This window comes from Mus musculus, chromosome 4 (genome assembly GCF_000001635.26).
Source record: "Mus musculus strain C57BL/6J chromosome 4, GRCm38.p6 C57BL/6J".
NCBI classification, from domain to species: domain Eukaryota; kingdom Metazoa; phylum Chordata; class Mammalia; order Rodentia; family Muridae; genus Mus; species Mus musculus.
Window position 1 is genome coordinate 40,223,726 of NC_000070.6, and position 19,608 is coordinate 40,243,333.

Genomic DNA, 19,608 nt, shown 5'->3' on the forward strand with positions numbered 1-19,608 from the left:
AAATGTGGCTACAAAAGAGCAACTAAGTGGGACTCTGAAAAACTGTGGTTCTTCTTAGAAGATTGGAAATACCTGAGGCAGTGGGTCCCGTGACTCTCCAAGTTTGTGGTCTAGGTATCTGAACATGATCTGATTGTATGGGTGGTTTTTGCTAGTGTTATGACACTCATCAAATATCATCAGAGTGAAGACAGACAACGAGGGGATGGCTCCGTTGTTGAGATTGTTCACAAGAATCTGGGGTGTCAGGATGATGATATCATTGTCTTCAATGATGTGCTGCACTGAGACGCTATCAGATGTTGCCCCAGAAATGCTCGCAATGTTGTACCTGGGGAATGACAGAAATCCCTTATCATCAACCTTGATGTGAATGAACAAGGAGACAAAGTAGAAGTCTAGGTCAGAGCAGCAATTAAAGAAGTCAGCCCAAGCCCAAAAGAGTACAACTGGGTAGTACCTTGAACTTTCTCACAGGCCTGACACAAAGCCGGGGAGTCAGGAAATGCAAGAGGTTATAGCTGATCACAGTGTATTTATTCTTTCAAGTCATTAAGAGAGAAATGATTTTGAAAAGAGTAATAGCCAATCAAGTATAACATCATTAAGGATGACCTGTGTATCGCCTACATGTTAAATTTGGCCACCAAGTTCATTAACTGTCAGAGCATGACATGAGGGCTTAGCATTTCTGGTAAAGTTAAACCAAAAATGTTATTGCACAAAGGAACTACCTCTAAAAGTTAAGTCCATGGCGATTTTCCTTTAATCATAGCTTTGAAAATCAGAGAGGGCTGGTGAGATGGCTCAGTGGGTAAGAGCACCTGACTGCTCTTCCGAAGGTCCGAAGTTCAAATCCCAGCAACCACATGGTGGCTCACAACCACCCATAATGAGATCTGATGCCCTCTTCTGGAGTGTCTGAAGACAGCTACAGTGTACTTACATATAATAAATAAATAAATCTTAAAAAAAAAAAAAAGAAAGAAAATCAGAGAACAGCCAGGCATGCCAGTGCACACTGTAATCTCAGCACTTGTAGAAGCAAGAAGATCATCTCTTCTAGGCCAACCTCAGCTACACAGTGGGTTGGAGACAACTCAAGGCTACGTGATACACTGTCTCAGAAAACACACAACAAAGCCCCCAAAACCAGACACAACAAAGCCCCCAAAACCAGACACAACAAAGCCCCCAAAACCAGACACAACAAAGCCCCCAAAACCAGCCAAAGGGGCTAGAATTTAAAATACAAACATAAACAAAACAAAAACCAAAAATCAAAGCAGTTAGATTGATTGTAGTAGTACATACCCAAGTCTTTCAAAATATCGTGAGAACACAGTTGCCTGCTGCTCATAGACAGGAATTTGGTTAGCGAAGAAGACCACTTTCCCTTTTTGTCCACATGGGAATTTTTTAAGATGGTGTTCACATATAAGAAGCGACACAAAGGTTTTTCCACAACCTTTTAGTAGGGAAGAAAAAAGAAAAAAAAAGAAAAGAAAAAAAAACCAACAGATAACCTGTGTTAGCTGTTTTTCCAGAATGGTACTTATTTTGGCTTCTCTATGACCACTGGGATACAAATAAACTAATAATCCCTCCTCCGCACTAACAATGACAGTTTAAACAATGGCTGAAAAGTGCCAAGCTACTTCCTAAGTAACGTGCACTCAGGTAGCAAGAACCAAAAGCAAACTAAAGAAGACACTTATCTCCCTCCTTATCGCTGTCCAGGTTCCTTAAGCTGCTAGACCAGCTCTCCCATGGGCAGCATGGGCCACGGGGAAAACTCCTCCTTTTACAGCCCCCAAAGGGGGAAGAAAAAGCGAAGCCAGAGAGTTCTGTGAGTGACAGCAACTGACTTACCAGTAGGGGCACATATTATTGTATTTTTCCCTTTCTTGGCAGGCAGGGCAAGCTCCAGTTGGTAATTTCTTGGTTTCAATGGGCTGTGTAAATTATTAGAAGACGCTTCTGTAATATAGAGGGGACAAAGTTATCGAAGGGTTCATGCTACAAGGAATCATGGTGCAACTGCCATTCAGTGGACATGAGTTCTGACTCTAGCAACAATGCCCCTGTTTGAGGTTTGGGATCTTGGCCAAAGTGTGTTCTCTCTCTCTCTCTCTCTCTCTCTCTCTCTCTCTCTCTCTCTCTCTCTCTCTCTGTTACTTCTTCCTTCCTTCTTTTCTCTTTGAAGATTTATTTATTATTTAATGTATATGAATATACACATTGTCGCTGTCCTCTGACACACCAGAAGAGTACACCAGAGCCCATTACAGATGGGGTAAAAACATTAACCCAGACGCTGGAGTCACTATGTGGTTGCTAGGAATTGAACTCGGGATCTCTGAAAGAACAGTCGGTGCTCTTAAACGCTGAACCATCTATCTCTCCAGCCCCATGAATTCTTTCTTAATCGTGGAAACTTTATCAAGAAAAAGGACAGCAAGAATGGCCTAATTCAAAACAAAGCCACTTGGAACAAAGTAAGAACAGATCATCAAAAACAGCCGAGGAAAACCAGCTGTCAGCCCAGATTCTCAAAGCCATTGCTTAGTGAGCAGAAGTGTTCTTTAGAGAGCAAGGCTGCTTTGAGAAGTCATGGACACTGAAGTTCTGGGAACACGGTACAGATGAAGGCATACATACTGGAGGGAGGGGGAGGGGAGGGGAGAGGAGGGGGAGGGTTGAAGGCCATGCAGAGGCCATGGAAGACAGGAGCAGGGATTCTAATTATGAAGTCCCTATTGCCCCACAAATTCTTTCTTTTCTTAATCATCCTTTAAAAAGACTTTTTTTCAAAGGGCATCAAAGTGCTGGGGGACACCATCATGGATGAGAGCAAACGATGCTTGGTACCTGAAGGAGGCCCGGGATTCTGACTGAGATTCTGACACTCTGGCTCTTCCTGAATGAAAATCTGGATGCTGGACGCCTCCGCTCCATCATCCTCATCAGCCTTGCTTTCAGCCCTTTTGAAACCTTTGTGATAAACAGGCAAGCAAACAATCATAAACACAAATAACAGCTTACAGCTTAGAATCTTTTTTTTTTTTTTTTGGAAGGGGGTGGTGGTCGAGGCAGGGTTTCTCTGTATAGCCCTGGCTGTCCTGGAACTCACTCTGTAGACCAGGCTGGCCTCGAACTCAGAAATCCACCTGCCTCTGCCTCCTGAGTGCTGGGATTAAAAGCATGCGCAATGTGATTATGGTTTTGGTTGGGGAAGTCCCAAAAAGTCCTAACACTAACACTAAACATCTAAATTTCCGTTGAGCTCTTACAATCACGGTCTTGCACTTTCTTAACATTTTATTTATTTTTGAAATGGATTTGTTTACTGTGTGTGTCACACACGACACAGTGAGTGTGCCGAGGGATGAGGACACTGTTTGGGGATTGGTTCTATCATGTAGGCCCTGGACGTTGAATTTGGGTCTTCAGGATCAGTGGCAGGAACCTTATCCACTGAGCCATCTAGAGAGCCCCACTTTGACGGCTTAAAACAACTGCAAGGATTATTCTGAGTTTGAAGCTCAACTTGGCAATTGAATTCCAGTTTCATCTGGAACTACGCGACTCCAAGTGTGGAACCCGGGGCTCTCAGCAGTTTGCATCCGGAGCCCCTCCCCACTCCGGAACTCACGCCAATAACGCAGGGGCGTCATTCCTGAGCACACTAAAGAGACAGGATTCCATCTCTGACCAACGATGTAGAGAGTTTCTGGAATAATTTATGTTCTAAGGAAATCTAGGTGAGAAAGGAAACTAGAAACTCAGGTATTTATCAAGGTCTGTTTAAAGCAAGAAGTGAGTTTCCGGAAGCCAAATGAGGTTGGCTTAAACACAGAAAATCTTCGTTTACTCTTGCTCTGTCGGAGTCCAGATGGCTTCCGGGCAAGAGCACCAGTCCATAGCTATCACCCCCAACACTCAGCCTCTGCTCTGATAGGGAGGTAAGTCTTGCAGTTTGAACCTTTAGGTCTAGAATTCTCAAGCTATTTCTCTGATAACAAATTGGGGCTGGAAGCCTTCCCTAGATTCTTTGACCTGGTCGGGTTAATTCCATGCCATGTAGTTCCCTTCCTCCCAGAATTCAGCTTTCCACTGCTTGTATCCTAGGGATATAGCCTTTGGTATCTGAAGTGAACAGCGCCTCTGATGGAAAGTAAAGTGGGGAGAACTGGGAGGAGCGCAGCAGGGTCCAGGGTTCTTTCTTGGAGCACCCCACCTTTATCAACAATCCACAATTCACTAAACTTGCTGTTGTCTTTCTCCAAAGCAAGTTGCAAGACCTTTGGCCAGTTTTCCTTGTCGGATCTGATAAGACATTCGGCCATCTTCTCCGCACCTGCCATTCTCCCTTTAGTGTCTCGGATCTGGGGGAGACAAATGCAGCACACTGATCAGGCAGCTCAGCCTTTCCTCTGGCAAGCTTTTGTGGAAGCGGTATCTGATTGAAATCACTGTGAAGTATAGTTGAGTAGGGCTTAGTTAGCATCATCTTTTTGCCCTGTCCAGCACTAGCTTTTAAGATATTCCTTTCTTCACCTTTGTCCTTTATAATGTGTTATCAATATGCCAAGGCAAATGTTCTCATCTTCTGAATCCTTATATCCCTGACCAAGAGCAATCCTGGGGTAAAAGCGTTAACCCAGACGCTAACCATTCACCCTAAGGATGTATCGGCACACAGAGCCATTTGGAAATGCCTAACAGCACAGCAGCAGGTCTCTTTTCTAAGCAGATGTTCTATGACTTTTCTTTCTAATGATAACTGAAATGCATTGTGCATAGACTGCTATGCATCAAGCTGACATACACATTTTGTGCATGACCTCTCATTTAGCCCTAAAAGAGTGCTAATAAGGTACATTTTCGTCGGGCGTGGTGGTGCATGCCTTTAATCCCAGTACTCGGGAGGCAGAGGCAGGCGGATTTCTGAGTTCAAGGCCAGCCTGGTCTACAGAGTGAGTTCCAGGACAGCCAGGGCTACACAGAGAAACCCTATCTCGAAAAAACAAAACAAACAAACAACAACAACGACAAAAAAACCAAACAAACAAAAAAACAAAAACAAAAACAAAAACAAAAACAAAAGGGGGCTGGAGAGATGGCTCAGGGGTTGAGAGCACCGACTGTTCTTCCGAAGGTCCTGAGTTCAAATCCCAGCAACCACATAGTGGCTCACAACCATCCGTAACAAGATCTGACGCCCTCTTCTGGAGTGTCTGAAGACAGCTACAGTGTACTCACATATAATAAAATAAAATAAAGAAATCTAAAAAAACAAAAAAACAAAAAACAAAAGATAAATTTTCTTACTTTAGACATGAAAAACAAACAAACAAACAACAACAACAACAACAACAAAAACCCCACAGATGCTTAGAGAACTGCCTGGCATCACATCACTAGTTAAGTGACTGCGAGACTGTAATAAATGTATCTATGCCCAAGAGCCTGACATATTTTTCCTTTTAATTGTTGCACTGTTTGGTGTGATTTGCATTATGCATAAACCACTATTTTTTTTAAAGTAAGGGGGCAACTTTAACTGCAAATAGGTTAAATAATTTTCTAATAGTCTAGCACAAAAATTACCCCATTCACTTTAAAAATTCTATTCTAGTCATTATATCTGCTAGATGAGAGCTTTTATGGGTTTCAATTATCCTTGGGCCTAAAACAAGACAGAAAAATGGGCATTTCCAATGTCTCTGCATTTTTCTTCAAATTTAGTACCTGGCATTGGTTTACCTGTCTGATTTCTTCACATTCCTGATTAATCAAACATTCGGATAGTTCAGAAAGGATATCATTTGGATCAACTGTGGCCTTAAATTCTGGTTCTAAACGTCTTAAAAGTAATCTGTGTTCCTCTAACTTTTCAATTTTTTGAAAGTCCCAACTTTCGATGGCTTCACAAAGTCCACAGTAACCTGAAAAAGAAAAGAGAAATGGGGATTTCTTAAGCAAATCCAACATAAAAATGCTTTGAAGTCAAAATCATGGGAATCCTGTTCAAATCAGTGGCAAGGGAACTGAAAACCATCTGCAAATGGCCTCAGTCACTGGACAGTCTGGGGAGCCAGACCATGAGGCTGACAGGTTGCAGGCTTGGACACCAGCTGGTGACAGTCTTTAGAGGTGACCACACCCTGCGGGACCTGGTGACCACATCCTTCGAGTCCTGGCGTCACCACTGGCAGCACATTGAGTTCATACAGAAGGAGCAACTGAGAACTGTACCCTCTCTGGGAGAAGTGAGTCACTGGAGATGTGCTTTGAAGAATGCATCTTGTCCAGGGCCCCTGCCCGGCACCCTTTGCCACCTGTCTACCAGAAAGTGCGGCTTTTCCCACATGCTCCCGCCATGGTGCCCTGCCTCACCACGCACGGGTGCAGAAGCTACAGATCCTCTTGGCTCTCATTTTTCTGCTTTTTATTTCCTCGGGCATTTACTCACAGTAGTTAAAGTCAACTAATACAGCTATTCATGATTTTCCAAAATGGGAGTAATACTCATTTTTGGTACCCAACAGTTTAGGTCTCCTAAAATTCATTATCTTTCAGGGTCAAGTCCTAAGGACAGATATGAGGCCTTGTATTTGACCTTAGAATAAAATCTTCAAAATGCCCCTCACGCACTTTAACAACAACCCACAATATATTTTTTTTTAATATTTATTTCTATTTTACTTTGCATGTGTCTGTGTATCGTGAGTGTGTCTGGTATCTTTGGAGAGCAGAAGAGAGGGTCAGATTCCTGGAACTGAAGTTACAGATGGTTGTGAGCTACCATGTAAGTCTAGGAACCAAACCTGGGTCCTCTGCAAGATCAGCAAGTGCTCTTAATCACAGAGCCATCTCTTTGTCATCTCAATTTACTTTTAAATTAGTCAAATTCATCATGTTTATCTTCTCAAGAGGAAACAGTAAAGAAGACCAGAGGAAATACAAATCTTACATCCTGCCCTTGAAAAGTGTTTCCTTCCACACCATTCCAAGAAAAGATTAAGTCAATGGGCAAATGGAGAAGGAAAATGACTTCTGACTAAAAGAATCCAAGAATGCCGTACTCTGGGGTTTTTGGACAGATCCACCAGGCGTGCCTGCCTCTCAGACCCTCATTTACTTCATTCAAGGCCCTGGGAAGACAATGTGGTTTTTTTTTTTTTCTCCCCCCTATAGACCCAAAAAACTAAAACAATCAAAATAGCTCCAGGACCAAGAAGGTGCTTAGTAGAAAAGTGCTCACCACACAAGGCTGGGACCTGAGTTCCTGTCCCCAGCTATCATGTAAAAAGCCAAGTGTAGCAGCATGACCCTATAATCCCAGCCAGTCGAGCCCGAGAGGGTAAATTCTGGGTCTAATGAGAGATCCATTCCCAAAAACATACGGTGGAGAGCTCCTAAGGAAGACACTGAATGTCAGCCTCTGGGCTACACACAAGTACCCTCATACCTGTGTGCACACATGCATGAACGTATACACGTGTTACTTTGGCTAGCTAGGCTCTACCTCCTAAAACCCCACAAGCTGGGGACCAAGCACTCAAAACATGAATGTGATGAGAACATTTCAAATTCACATCATAGCACAAGATTATGCCTGATACCTCTCATTCCCATATGTATACCCACTTACCCCAATGTATTTTCATATTAAAGGGACTGGGTTTTTTTTCCCCCTTTTGGGTGGTCATGGTACCCTTGTTGAAGAACCTTTGGCCATATCCTTCAGAGTTTACTTCTGGGCTAATGGTCTAATTATCTGGCTTTATGGAGGTTCTGTACTGTTTTGACACCAGGAAGTATAAGTCCCCCAAGGTTTCCAAGTGAGTTTCTCTTTCCAATATTTTGACCATTTAAGATTTCATACAAATTTGAGAGTAAATTTTTCTATTCCTGTTTAATAAACAAACAATCCTGCCACCAAAATTTGGCATTATGAAAGGTATCACTGTGCCAACTCTGGGTAATATTGGCATCTTTCATTTATTGATTTTTTTAAAGATTTATTTATCTATTATATGTAAGTACACTGTAGTTGTCTTCAGATACTTTTCCTTCTCTCTCCAGCCCCGCTCACTCCCACCCAAAGATTTATTTATTTATTATATGTAAGTACACTGTTACTGTCTTCAGACACACCAGAAGAGGGCATCAGATCCCATTACATATGGTTGTGAGCCACTATGTGGTTGGAGGGATTTGAACTCAGAACCTTCGGAAGAGCAGCCAGTGCTATTTTTTTTTTTTTTTTTTGTGGTTTTCAGAGACCTGGAACTCACTTTGTAGACCTCAAACTTAGAAATCCGCCTGCCTCTGCCACCCAAGTGCTGGGATTAAAGGTATGTGCCACCACAACCGGCTAGGAATGAGATTTTTAACTAAGTGATTCCTTTTTTTTCCATATTTTTTTAGAATTTTTTTGAAGATTTATTTATTTATTTATTTATTATATGTAAATACACTGTAGCTGTCTTCCGACACTCCAGAAGAGGGAGTCAGATCTCGTTACGGATGGTTGTGAGCCACCATGTGGTTGCTGGGATTTGAACTCAGGACCTTCGGAAGAGCAGTCGGGTGCTCTTACCCACTGAGCCATCTCGCCAGCCCCAAGTGATTCCTTTTATAACAACAGTGAGAACTTTAAATAAAGTTAGGAATAAGCAAAGCTGAGCAGGGGAAAGACCTATGACCCGAAGACCATAAACCACTTCTGAAACGAACCATAGGGACACGGACATGAATGACATCTTACATTCACGAATTAGGAGCTGGACTTAGTGCTAAGATGTAAAAGTTTGCATTGCTGAGGTGGTTCAGCAGTTAGGAGCACTGGCATTCCTAACTTTATTGTTCTTGGTGCTGTTATAAAAGGAATCGCTTGCTTAAAATCTTTTTTGCATTATTTGTTAATACATAAACTGGAAACCTACTTGATGATATTGGCTTTATATTCTGAGCCTTTTCTGAATTTATTAATGCAGACTATTCCTTTATGAAACTCTTAGGGGGGCTGGAGAGATGGCTCAGCGCAGAGGAGCACTGACTGCTCTTCCAGAGGTCCTGAGTTCAAATCCCAGCAACCACATGGTGGCTCACAACCACCTGAAATGAGATCTGTCTGAAATATGAAGTAAATAAATTAAAAAAAAAAAAAAAAGAAACTCTTAGGGTTGTACACACAAAGCACCTCACTTGCAAAGAGAGATGTTCCAGCACTTATGTTCCAATACAAATGTTTTAAAATTCCCTTTCTTGCTTAAACTCAAGACTTTTCCTAGTAAACCTCATATAATTTTACAGTTAAAGTTAGCTGTGCCATTTTTACTTAAGAGAATAGATCTTAAATATAATATTCAAATTAGTTAGAGCCCACAAAAGGAAAACAACAGCTTCTCTGATGGGGCTACATAAGAGATGAGGAAAATAAGCAGAAGTTGAGTTTCCTTTTCTCTTGATCCCCTGCTGGGCCATTTGATGTGCTAGGTAAGTGTTGTGGATAGCCCTGGGGCTAATTATATTTGATGGTAATTCCATTCTGCATTGAGTGGCTGCGAACAAGGAATGAGTCAGCACTCCGGTGATTTCCTGTAAACCTGCTTCCCACCTCAATTAGTAAAATAAAGGAGAGCTGGTGATTGGGCTGATAAAGGGAAGTTGGAGAGGAAGGTGGGAAGAGAGAAGGAGAAAGAGGAAGAGGGAGAGGATACCACAGAGGAGGAGGAAGAAAAGTGGAGCAGAAGCACACAGCCTGGAGAAACCGCCTGGTGGCGCACGCCTTAATTCCCAGCACTTGGGAGGCAGAGGCAGGCGGATTTCTGAGTTCGAGGCCAGCCTGGTCTACAAAGTGAGTTCCAGGACAGCCAGGGCTATACAGAGAAACCCTGTCTCAAAAAACCAAAACCACAAAAAAGAAAAAAAGAAAAAAAAAAGGGGGAGTCTCATAGATGGAGAAGATGGTAGTGTAGCGGTAGATCTGCCCAATCTAGGTGCACAGCATGTATTCATATGAATTAAGTCTTGTTTTCATTGCCAGGGCTTATTTGGAATGGAGAGTAACTGCAACAGCTAAGGGCTGGGGAGATGGCTTAGCAAGTAAGGTTCATCGTGTTCTTGCAGGGGACTGGGGTCAGATCCCAGCACCCACGTCAGTCCCTCACAACTGCCATTAACTCCAGCTCCAGGGGAATGTCTGACCTCTAGGCAATGCACTCATAAATGCATGCCCACTCTCAGACACACACACACACACACACACACACACACACACACACACACACACACACACACAATTCTTAAAACGAAATAAAAGGGTAAGATAAGCATGTATCACTGAGATGCAAATAGATAATGTATCAAAATGATGGTCTATAAAGCAGGAAATAGAAAGAATAAGTCAATTGTTAATCCTGGAAATAGCAGGAAACCAAGTTTTATAACAAATGACATTTAAACCCTTTTACCGAATTAAAAAGAAAAGGAAAAAAAAGCATTAGTTTTTATACAACTGCTGCCAACATGCTGCCAATGTGTGGCTTCCTAGGGACCGCAGCACCCGAGGAAGGCAGCGTGTTTGCTTTAACAGTACCATGTTAATTCAACACACCTGTGTTAGGATGTGATGGATACAGTTCTTGCTGAGGCCAGCCATGACTGGTGGAGCTCACAGGGATCTGCCTGCCTCTGCCTCCCCAGAGCTGGGATTAAAGGTGTGCTTCCCCACCCCCCACCCCATCCCCCAGCCGACTGACAAACACTCCAATACAATGAAAGCAACAGGAGCCCTTGGCTTTCTTTGGTGTTTCTTTCTTACTACACTGGGCCGGGCCTGCTTTTTCCCATTTCCCATCCCCCGCCCCCCCCCCCCCATTGTTGGTAACACTAAAGTATTCTCCTTCTTTCACCAGTGAATAAGCTAGAGTGGCAGAGGGGCAAGAAATGTAATTGCCTAAGTGTTAGAGTCCAGGAATTGCCTCACAAACCACAGGACACCGATCTCAGTCAGACAGGGAGAGTTTATTAAGCTTACTCCCCAGGACTGGTCAGCCAGGGTCGCCCAAGATCCAGTTTCCTTCCCTATATGTTTAGTTTGACTCATGTGGAACTTTATAGCTATTATAGTTTATGATATTCAAATTTAAATGCTGCGTGCCTACAGTTCAGCTGGGTTGTCATTTACAGACATGTCCACACGCTTCATTGCAGTATAATGGAGCACTGTAAACATTATAAAACCGATTTATTTACTCGTTCTCCTCTTGAAAGATACCGGCATGCTACTAATATTGTCACCTCTCCTAGTAGTTACAACTCTGTAGATTGCTTTGGATATTTCTGGTATAAACCATTCTCTTATCTGATTCAAAATAGTCTTTACATTTCCCGCCTGAGGCAGAAGCCACACACAGATGTCACAGAACGAGTCACTTTTCTCCCCTCAGCCTTCTGAGGCAGCAGAGTGAAGTACTCTGAACTGTGAGGAAGAAGAAGGAACCAACCTGCATGGTACAGGGCATCCAAAAAGGCCTGGAACCAGCCCTCTGACTGCAGCTTCAACAGGTACTGGAGGAAGAGTGAGGCAGCTTCCATTGGGCCCTTGTTGTTCTTCTCAGCCTGAATGTACTGCACCTCCTCTGCAAACAGAAGCAAGGGCAAGTGAGTAGCCTGCAGAAGCACTAGTCACTGGAAGATAACAGACCAGACCTTCCCATGTGGGTCTGGGAGTCATAACAACTCATGGAACCAGAAGACCTTTGAGAGGCAGCAGACTCCACTCATCCATCCTCGCACACTCCCGTCCTCCACTCCTTCATGTATGCACACTCTCGTCCTCCACTCCTTCATCTATGCACACTCCCGTCCTCCACTCCTTCATCTATGCACTCTCCCGTCCTCCTCTCCTTCATCTATGCACACTCCCGTCCTCCTCTCCTTCATCTATGCACACTCCCGTCCTCCACTCCTTCATGTATGCACACTCCCGTCCTCCACTCCTTCATGTATGCACACTCCCGTCCTCCACTCCTTCATCTATGCACTCTCCCGTCCTCCTCTCCTTCATCTATGCACACTCCCGTCCTCCTCTCCTTCATCTATGCACACTCCCGTCCTCCACTCCTTCATGTATGCACACTCCCGTCCTCCACTCCTTCATATGCACACTCCCGTCCTCCACTCCTTCATGTATGCACACTCCCGTCCTCCACTCCTTCATGTATGCACACTCCCGTCCTCCACTCCTTCATCTATGCACACTCCCGTCCTCCTTTCCTTCATGTATGCACACTCCCGTCCTCCTCTCCTTCATCTATGCACACTCCCGTCCTCCTCTCCTTCATCTATGCACACTCCCGTCCTCCTCTCCTTCATCTATGCACACTCCCGTCCTCCTCTCCTTCATGTATGCACACTCCCGTCCTCCACTCCTTCATGTATGCACACTCCCGTCCTCCACTCCTTCATGTATGCACACTCCCGTCCTCCACTCCTTCATGTATGCACACTCCCGTCCTCCACTCCTTCATGTATGCACACTCCCGTCCTCCACTCCTTCATCTATGCACACTCCCGTCCTCCTCTCCTTCATCTATGCACACTCCCGTCCTCCTCTCCTTCATCTATGCACACTCCCGTCCTCCTCTCCTTCATCTATGCACACTCCCGTCCTCCTCTCCTTCATCTATGCACACTCCCGTCCTCCTCTCCTTCATGTATGCACACTCCCGTCCTCCACTCCTTCATGTATGCACACTCCCGTCCTCCACTCCTTCATGTATGCACACTCCCATCCTCCACTCCTTCATGTATGCACACTCCCGTCCTCCACTCCTTCATGTATGCACACTCCCGTCCTCCACTCCTTCATGTATGCACACTCCCGTCCTCCACTCCTTCATGTATGCACACTCCCGTCCTCCACTCCTTCATCTATGCACACTCCCGTCCTCCACTCTTTCATCTATGCACACTCCCGTCCTCCACTCAAGTTCCCCACAGTAAGCAGAAGTCGCAGTGGAGGGTGTCACATGGAAGAAGAAAGGCTTCCTCCTCTTCTTCAAAACTCTGAAGCAACTGCTGGACTAAGGGGTTGGGGGTGGGTGGGAATGAACGCCCTATGGCAACAGTAACGAGTATAGCTGATGCAGCAAGCATTTTGAATTACAAATACATTTGTGGTCTTTCATTCCAATTTTTGCTAAGAGAGTAAAAGAAACACAGCAGAAAAGTGGAAGGGGTGGGGCAGCTAAAGAGACCAGGTTGACCAGGTGACAGGAAATGCTAGCAGCTGCTACTTTCAAAATGGTATGCGTTTTGAATGTACACGCTAACTCTGTGCCTGGGGTATAACTCACTGTCCTCCTGTAGCCTCTTATATCCAAGTTTCCCACAGCAGAGGGAGTACAAATTCCCAAGGAGGGAGCCAGTTCCCAGTGTGTTTTCAGCACATTCTTAGAGCTTAGGAGATCTGGCCCAGAACACTCAAGGAAGGTATGCAGAAGACCTAGGAGAGGGAGAGCCCTTTACCTTAGCTCTCCTTTAGGGATCCCTATCAATAGTAAATCTAGTGACACCAGTCAAACCTGCTCTTTTTGATGGAATTTCCAGTGTACTCATCACATATATAAAAATAAATAAATAAATAAATAAATAAAATATTTGGGCAGTGGTGGCGAATGCCTTTAATCCCAACACTTGGGAGGCAAAGGCTGGTGGATTTCTGAGTTCGAGGCCAGCCTGGTCTACAGAGTGAGTTCCAGGATGCCAGGGCTATACAGAGAAACCCTGTCTCAGGAAAAAGGAAAAAGAAAAGAAAGAAAACAAAAAGAAAGGAAGGAAGGAATAAAGGAAAGAATGGAAGAAAGAAAAAAGAAAATTTATTTTAATGGCCTTTGGCCTTTCCACCAAGTCTCAAGGTTTTCTGCGTGGCGGCGTCTAATGTAGATCAAATCTTTAACTTGGAAATGATGGCCGGGTGTGGTGGTGCACGCCTTTAATCCCAGCACTCGGGAGGCAGAGGCAGGCAGATTTCTGAGTTCGAGGCCAGCCTGGTCTACAAAGTGAGTTCCAGGACTGCCAGGGCTATACAGAGAAACCCTGTCTCAAAAAAACAAACAAACAAACAAACAAAAGTTAGACAAATAGGAAAGGAATGAGTCAAATGATTCTTATATAATCCTATAAAGACCCCCCAAAGACTACCACAAACTCTCAGCCCTCATAAAAAGTCAACCAAGAGGCAGGGTTCTAAATAAACATACAGAAACCAGTAGCTTACTTACATACTAAGAACAACCTGGCCCAGAAAGATATGGGGGAAGGAGGGAGTTCTATTCACAATAGCCTCAAACAAACAAATAACAACAAACCCTAACCAAAGAGGTGAACGATAGCTACAATGCAAACTTCTAAGGCAGTGGGAAAAAAAAATTCTTGAAGACACTGGAAGATTTCAGAAAGATCTCCCAAGATGGGTGGAAATAATACTATAAAAAGGCCTCTAGCACCAAGAACAATCTACAAATTCAACATAATCCACATTTTTAAAAAAATCTCATAACTAAACAGACAAAAAACCAAAACCCTAAAATTCATGAAACTAAAACAGGCACCCTGAGAGGAAAGGATGATACTTTAAATGGGGGAGGGAGGGAGGGAGGGAGTGTGATGAACCTCATGTTATAAGAAAGCAGAACGGGGTACCATTTGGGGGGGAGGGCATCCAGAGAGGGACAGGTAAAGGGGGTGGAAGAGCCACAGAAGAGGCAATTAAATAAGAACAAAGAGCAATGGCAGGAATGGCTGAACAAACTAGTTACTTTGTTTCAGTATTGAAACTAGTTACTTTGTATGCTAATGTAAATGACTAAAGATCAGATTAAAGGATTGAAAGGCAAGTGACCCTGGTGTTAAGAAACCTCTTGGGTGGGTTTCCTCTCCTCAGACCCCGCCCCCAATCATTAGGGCTTTTTTGCTGCTTCTCTCTAACACAACCGGGATGTGGGTAGCCCTGGGTAGTGCTCTTTTACTCCTCTCTGCATAGCCTGTTAGGCTTCGGAACTCAAGAGAGTCAGAATTAACCTGCAGTTGCCACCGTCGTCCAACGCCAGGAAAGACATCTAGGCTTTAACTGGCAAAATGAAAAGTAGCTGCCGCACGCCCTCGGTCACCCCTTCAAACGCCCTCTCCCTTCTCCCTGGGGGTGGGGGTGAGGTGGGGAGGTCTGTTTGCTCAGGTGGAAACACCCAGTGCAATTTACAAAGAGTCTATTATCCACCAATCAAATCCCCAAAGCTAGATATGAACAACTGTGTTAAACTCTGAACACACGGAGTCTGGAGAAAGTTTTCTTCCACGGACTTCCTGTGAGCAACATCCTTTGACAGAAATGTGCGTGTCAGTCAGTCCTCTTGCTTCCTGCGGCCCCCACCTCCACCTTTGGCCCGAGCCCAAAGCCTTGCTCTTTGCTCTGTACAGGAATCTAAGGAGGGGCGGGCGCATTCTGATTTCTCAGTTTCTCATGACAGGACAAAGGGAGGCACACAGCAGTCTAGAAGGTGTAAATAAGAGAAACAAACTATTTCCCCAGCATTGAAAGAAAGAAAAGAGTGGCATCCTTATGCAAGTTACTACAGCTTGCAGGAATTTTGTTCCTGACCATCAAATCCCTATGCTGTCTACTCTAATATGGCCTGGGAGTCTCACATACACCGGGTTACACAAATTAACTTAAGGACAGCGCGGGGGAGGGGGGGGGGCAGAGCCTTCAATTGTTTCTGATCTGAGTGATGTTTTCCCCTCGCTAAGGTGGAGAGCCTGAGAGCCCCAGTTGGGGACCACTCACCATCCTCGAGCCAGGAACTCATGTAGCTGAGGATGTAGGTGGGGTCCAGAATCTTCTTGATATAGTCTCTGAATGCTTGCAGATTCTGCCGCTGCTCCGCTGTCATTCTGTGGCTCCAGGCGATCGATGAGCGCCCTGGCTCCCGCAAATCCGCCAGAGATGAACGAAGTGGGGACTTTCCAAGGAGTCCCGATGAAAAAGCTGCCTAGCCGGCTGGCCATAGGAAATCGAAACTGCCTCAGGGCGCTGGGGAGGGGGGGGGCGGGGGGGCGGGGCGGGGATCCAGTTTCGTTTCTGAACCTAGACAGCCACTGAACCGCAAGGACCCAGAAGTACCTTGGAAATTGCCTTTAAGTTGGGGCGCAGCTTTTCGCGTGGTGGCTTTATATTTCTAAAGTGCGCACAATTGAAGTGCATTGTTCAATGAGTTTCGAAAAACATAAACACCCGTTACCTCTTCCACAGATCAGCTGGGTCCTGCAATAATCTTTAACCATTCCCCGCGCCCCCCCCCCCTCGGGGCAGGGTTTCTCTATGTAGCTCTGACTGTCCTGGAACTAGATCTATAGACCAGGCTGGCCTCAAACTCACAGAGCTCCGAAATCGTCCCTGCTTCGGTCTCACAAGAACCGGGATTAAAGACCCCCACCCCCTCCACCACCTCCTCCATGCCACCACACCACCACCACCAGGCCTAAAGAAGAGTTGAGGGAAAGATTGCAGGGTGGGGAGGGGGACGAAGGGGATAGGAACTCCACAGGAAGACCAACAGAGTCAACAAACTTTGATCCTTAGGGCTCTCAGAGACACCACTAAGCAAAGAGCACACACAGGCTGGACCTAGGCCTCCCTGCACTTTTGTAGCAGGTGTGAGTTTAGTCTTTTATGAGTCCCAAACAACTGGAGCGTGGCTGTCCCAAAAGCTGTTGCCTGTCCGTGGGATATGTTCTTCTAGCTGGGCAGTCTTGTCTGACCTCAGTGGGAGAGGATGCGCCTAGCCTAACAGAGACTTGATATGCCAGTGTGTGTGTGTGTGTGTGTGTGTGTGTGTGTGTGTGTGTGTGTGTGTGTGTGTTTGTTTGATACCCAAAGGGGCCTCCAACCGCTCAGAGTAGGGGAGGGGGCATGAAGTGACTGAGTAGGGGAGGGGGCATGAAGTGACTGGGAGGGGACAGTGAGTGGGATGTAAAGTGAATACGTTAAAAAAAAAAGTGAAAAAAAAAATTTAAAGAAAATGCCCTAGCCGGGTGTGGTGGCACACGCCTTTAATCCCAGCACTCCAGAGGCAGGCGGATTTCTGAGTTCGAGGCCAGTTTGGTCTACATAGTGAGTTCCAGGACAGCCAGGGCTATACAGAGAAACCCTGTCTCAAAAAAACAAAACAACAACAACAAAAAAAAGCAAAACAACAACAACAACAACAAAAGCCCTACAGGCCAGTCTTATGATTTCCTTAATTGAAGGCCCCTCCTCTATGATGAATTCAGCTTGTGTCAAATTGACCTAAAAGTACCCAGCACACCAGCTCTGGAAGTTATCCAACGCTTCTTTTAGAGTGATCATACGTTTAGTTTTACTCTTGGTTCTACAGTTATTTCAAATTAACTTTTCGATATAACACGAAAACTACAGCAACTTTTTCCAGACTTCTGATTGTATACTCTCACATATGCTGAAAACCTACCGTTTCTGGATAGCCTTGGGACCTTTATCAGGAAAAAGAAAAAGACAAAACGGACTTTACGTGTGTAGATCTGCTTCTGACTCTCTTCCAACTGTTTCTACTCCCTGACATTTATAACAGTACCAACCACTTCACCTGGGTTACTGCAGATTGCAAATGAAATCTTGAAATCAGGTAGTATTGAGTCCCCCAAACTTGTTTCTCATTATAAAGTGTGTAAAACCATGCCGGGGGGTTTTACATTTCCATATCCAATACCAACAGGTCAATTGAAAAACAAAACCAAGTAACTACCAACTGGATGTTTATCAGGGCTGCGCTGAGCCCACAGATGCAGTCAGAGGACCAGTCTTCTCCAGGAGCATGGCATTTCTTTCCATTTATTTAGGTCTCTGGTTTCTCTCAGCCGTACCTTACCGTTTTAAGGGTACAAATCTTTTATACGTCACATTAACTTTCCTCCATGTCCTTTAATACTAATGTAAATGGGATTGTTCATGAATTCTTATTTTCAAGTTGTTGCTACCCTACAGAAATACAAGTGGGTTTTGATTGCTGACTTTGTATCATGGTACACTGCTAAATTAACTTATTAGCTCTAGTAACTTAATAAACTTTTTTTGGTAGACCATCCTGTCACCTGTGAATATGAATAGTCTTACTTCTTCCTGCCGCGAAGCTATGACTTGTTAATGTCCATTCCTCATAGTTTCCCAGTCTTTATGCCTTTTGTTTCCTTCCCTTCCCTTGTCACCCTAACGCCTCTAGTAGAAAACGGAATGAAAAGGTGAGAGAATTGACAATCTTTATCACTGATCTTGGTGGGAACCGGTTGGTCAGTACTTCCCTTTAACTGTGACGTCAGATGTGGGTGTGGCTTGCTTTCCCTGAGTAACTGGGTTATTTGGCCTCCAGTTTTCAAGACCATCATCAGGGGAAGTCAAGGCAGGAGAAACTCAAAGCTTTAGAAACCTGGAATCTGGGATGGAAGCAGAAACCATGGAGGAATGTGATGTCCTGGCTTTTTTTGCTCTGGATCTTGTTAGATGTGAGAAAAAAAAAAAAAAACCCCAAAACAACAACAAAAACATTTGCACAGCTGTCGAATCAAAGCAAGCTGGATTTAGAAATGCACAGGGGTCTGGCCAGATGACTCCCTAAGAAGTGGGGTTTCAGAGAGCAGCCCCTCATTGGCTTTTGAGATCTCTTTTATGGGGAAGGGTTAGGGTTCATAGAAAAAGCTGTTGACAGGATTGGCTGTTAGTACCAGGACAGAAGAGTGAGAACTTGGGGGCTCAAGGCTGCCTGTGGAGTAGAAGTGAACGAATACATTGTGTGGAAGGGGAGTCATCACAGGTGCTCAGGAGCAAGGCAAACTGGTCCATATACATCACGGGGTTATCTCAGCAGAGGCTGAGAAACATGATTTGCAGGATACATTAAGCTTAGGAAGCAGAACCCGCCAGCCCCCAAGCCCCTCCCCCCCTTTTTGAGACCAGGTTCCTCCGTGTAGTTTTGCCTGTCCTTAACTCACTCTGTAGACCAGGCTAGCCTCCAACTCAGAGATGCACCTACCTCTGCCTCCTGCGTGCTGGGACCAAAGGCCTGCAAGAGGACTGCCCCTCCCGGCCAGAAACGTATTCTTGTAAAGTAGGAGACTTAATAACGAAGTGTAACGACATGGCTTCTGAACAACAGTGTAGTGCCTGTTTGCTGTCACACTAGTTCAGCTTCCTTTCCTTTCTTTTCTTTTCAGCTTCCTTTCCTTTCTTTTCTTTTCTTTTTTTTCCCCCCAGATAGGGTTTCTCTGTGTAGCCCTCGGCTGTCCTGGAACTCACTCTGTAGACCAGGCTGGCCTCGAACTCAGAAATCCACGTGCCTCTGCCTCCGGAGTGCTGGGATTAAAGGTGTGTGCCACCACTGCAGCCCAGCACAGCCTGGCTAGGGGCAGTAGTGCTTCAAGTGTGATGGGCACTCCCCATGGTTCAGGCACAGAGACCTATCTGCTGGGCCATTTCTCAGCTGAGGTAAGTCAGGCTAGGTTTCTGTCAAGTTGACA

The 19,608-nt window shown here is 44.9% G+C and overlaps 1 protein-coding gene across 1 annotated transcript in view; it reads right to left on the reverse strand.

The window, feature by feature from the left end:
- The window catches only part of Ddx58 (DEAD/H box helicase 58), a 36,049-nt gene extending 19,949 nt beyond the window's left edge, over positions 1-16,100 (reverse strand). Inside the window, exons 1-8 of the mRNA NM_172689.3 lie at positions 15,866-16,100; positions 11,523-11,657; positions 5,770-5,951; positions 4,241-4,388; positions 2,872-2,994; positions 1,873-1,980; positions 1,315-1,468; positions 73-331 (exon numbers count right to left, since the gene is read on the reverse strand). Of these exons, the coding sequence (NP_766277.3) occupies positions 73-331; positions 1,315-1,468; positions 1,873-1,980; positions 2,872-2,994; positions 4,241-4,388; positions 5,770-5,951; positions 11,523-11,657; positions 15,866-15,971 (1,215 nt within the window). The 5' untranslated portion in view covers positions 15,972-16,100. The remainder of the gene's footprint in view (positions 1-72; positions 332-1,314; positions 1,469-1,872; positions 1,981-2,871; positions 2,995-4,240; positions 4,389-5,769; positions 5,952-11,522; positions 11,658-15,865) is intronic.
- Positions 16,101-19,608: the final 3,508 nt, after the last annotated feature.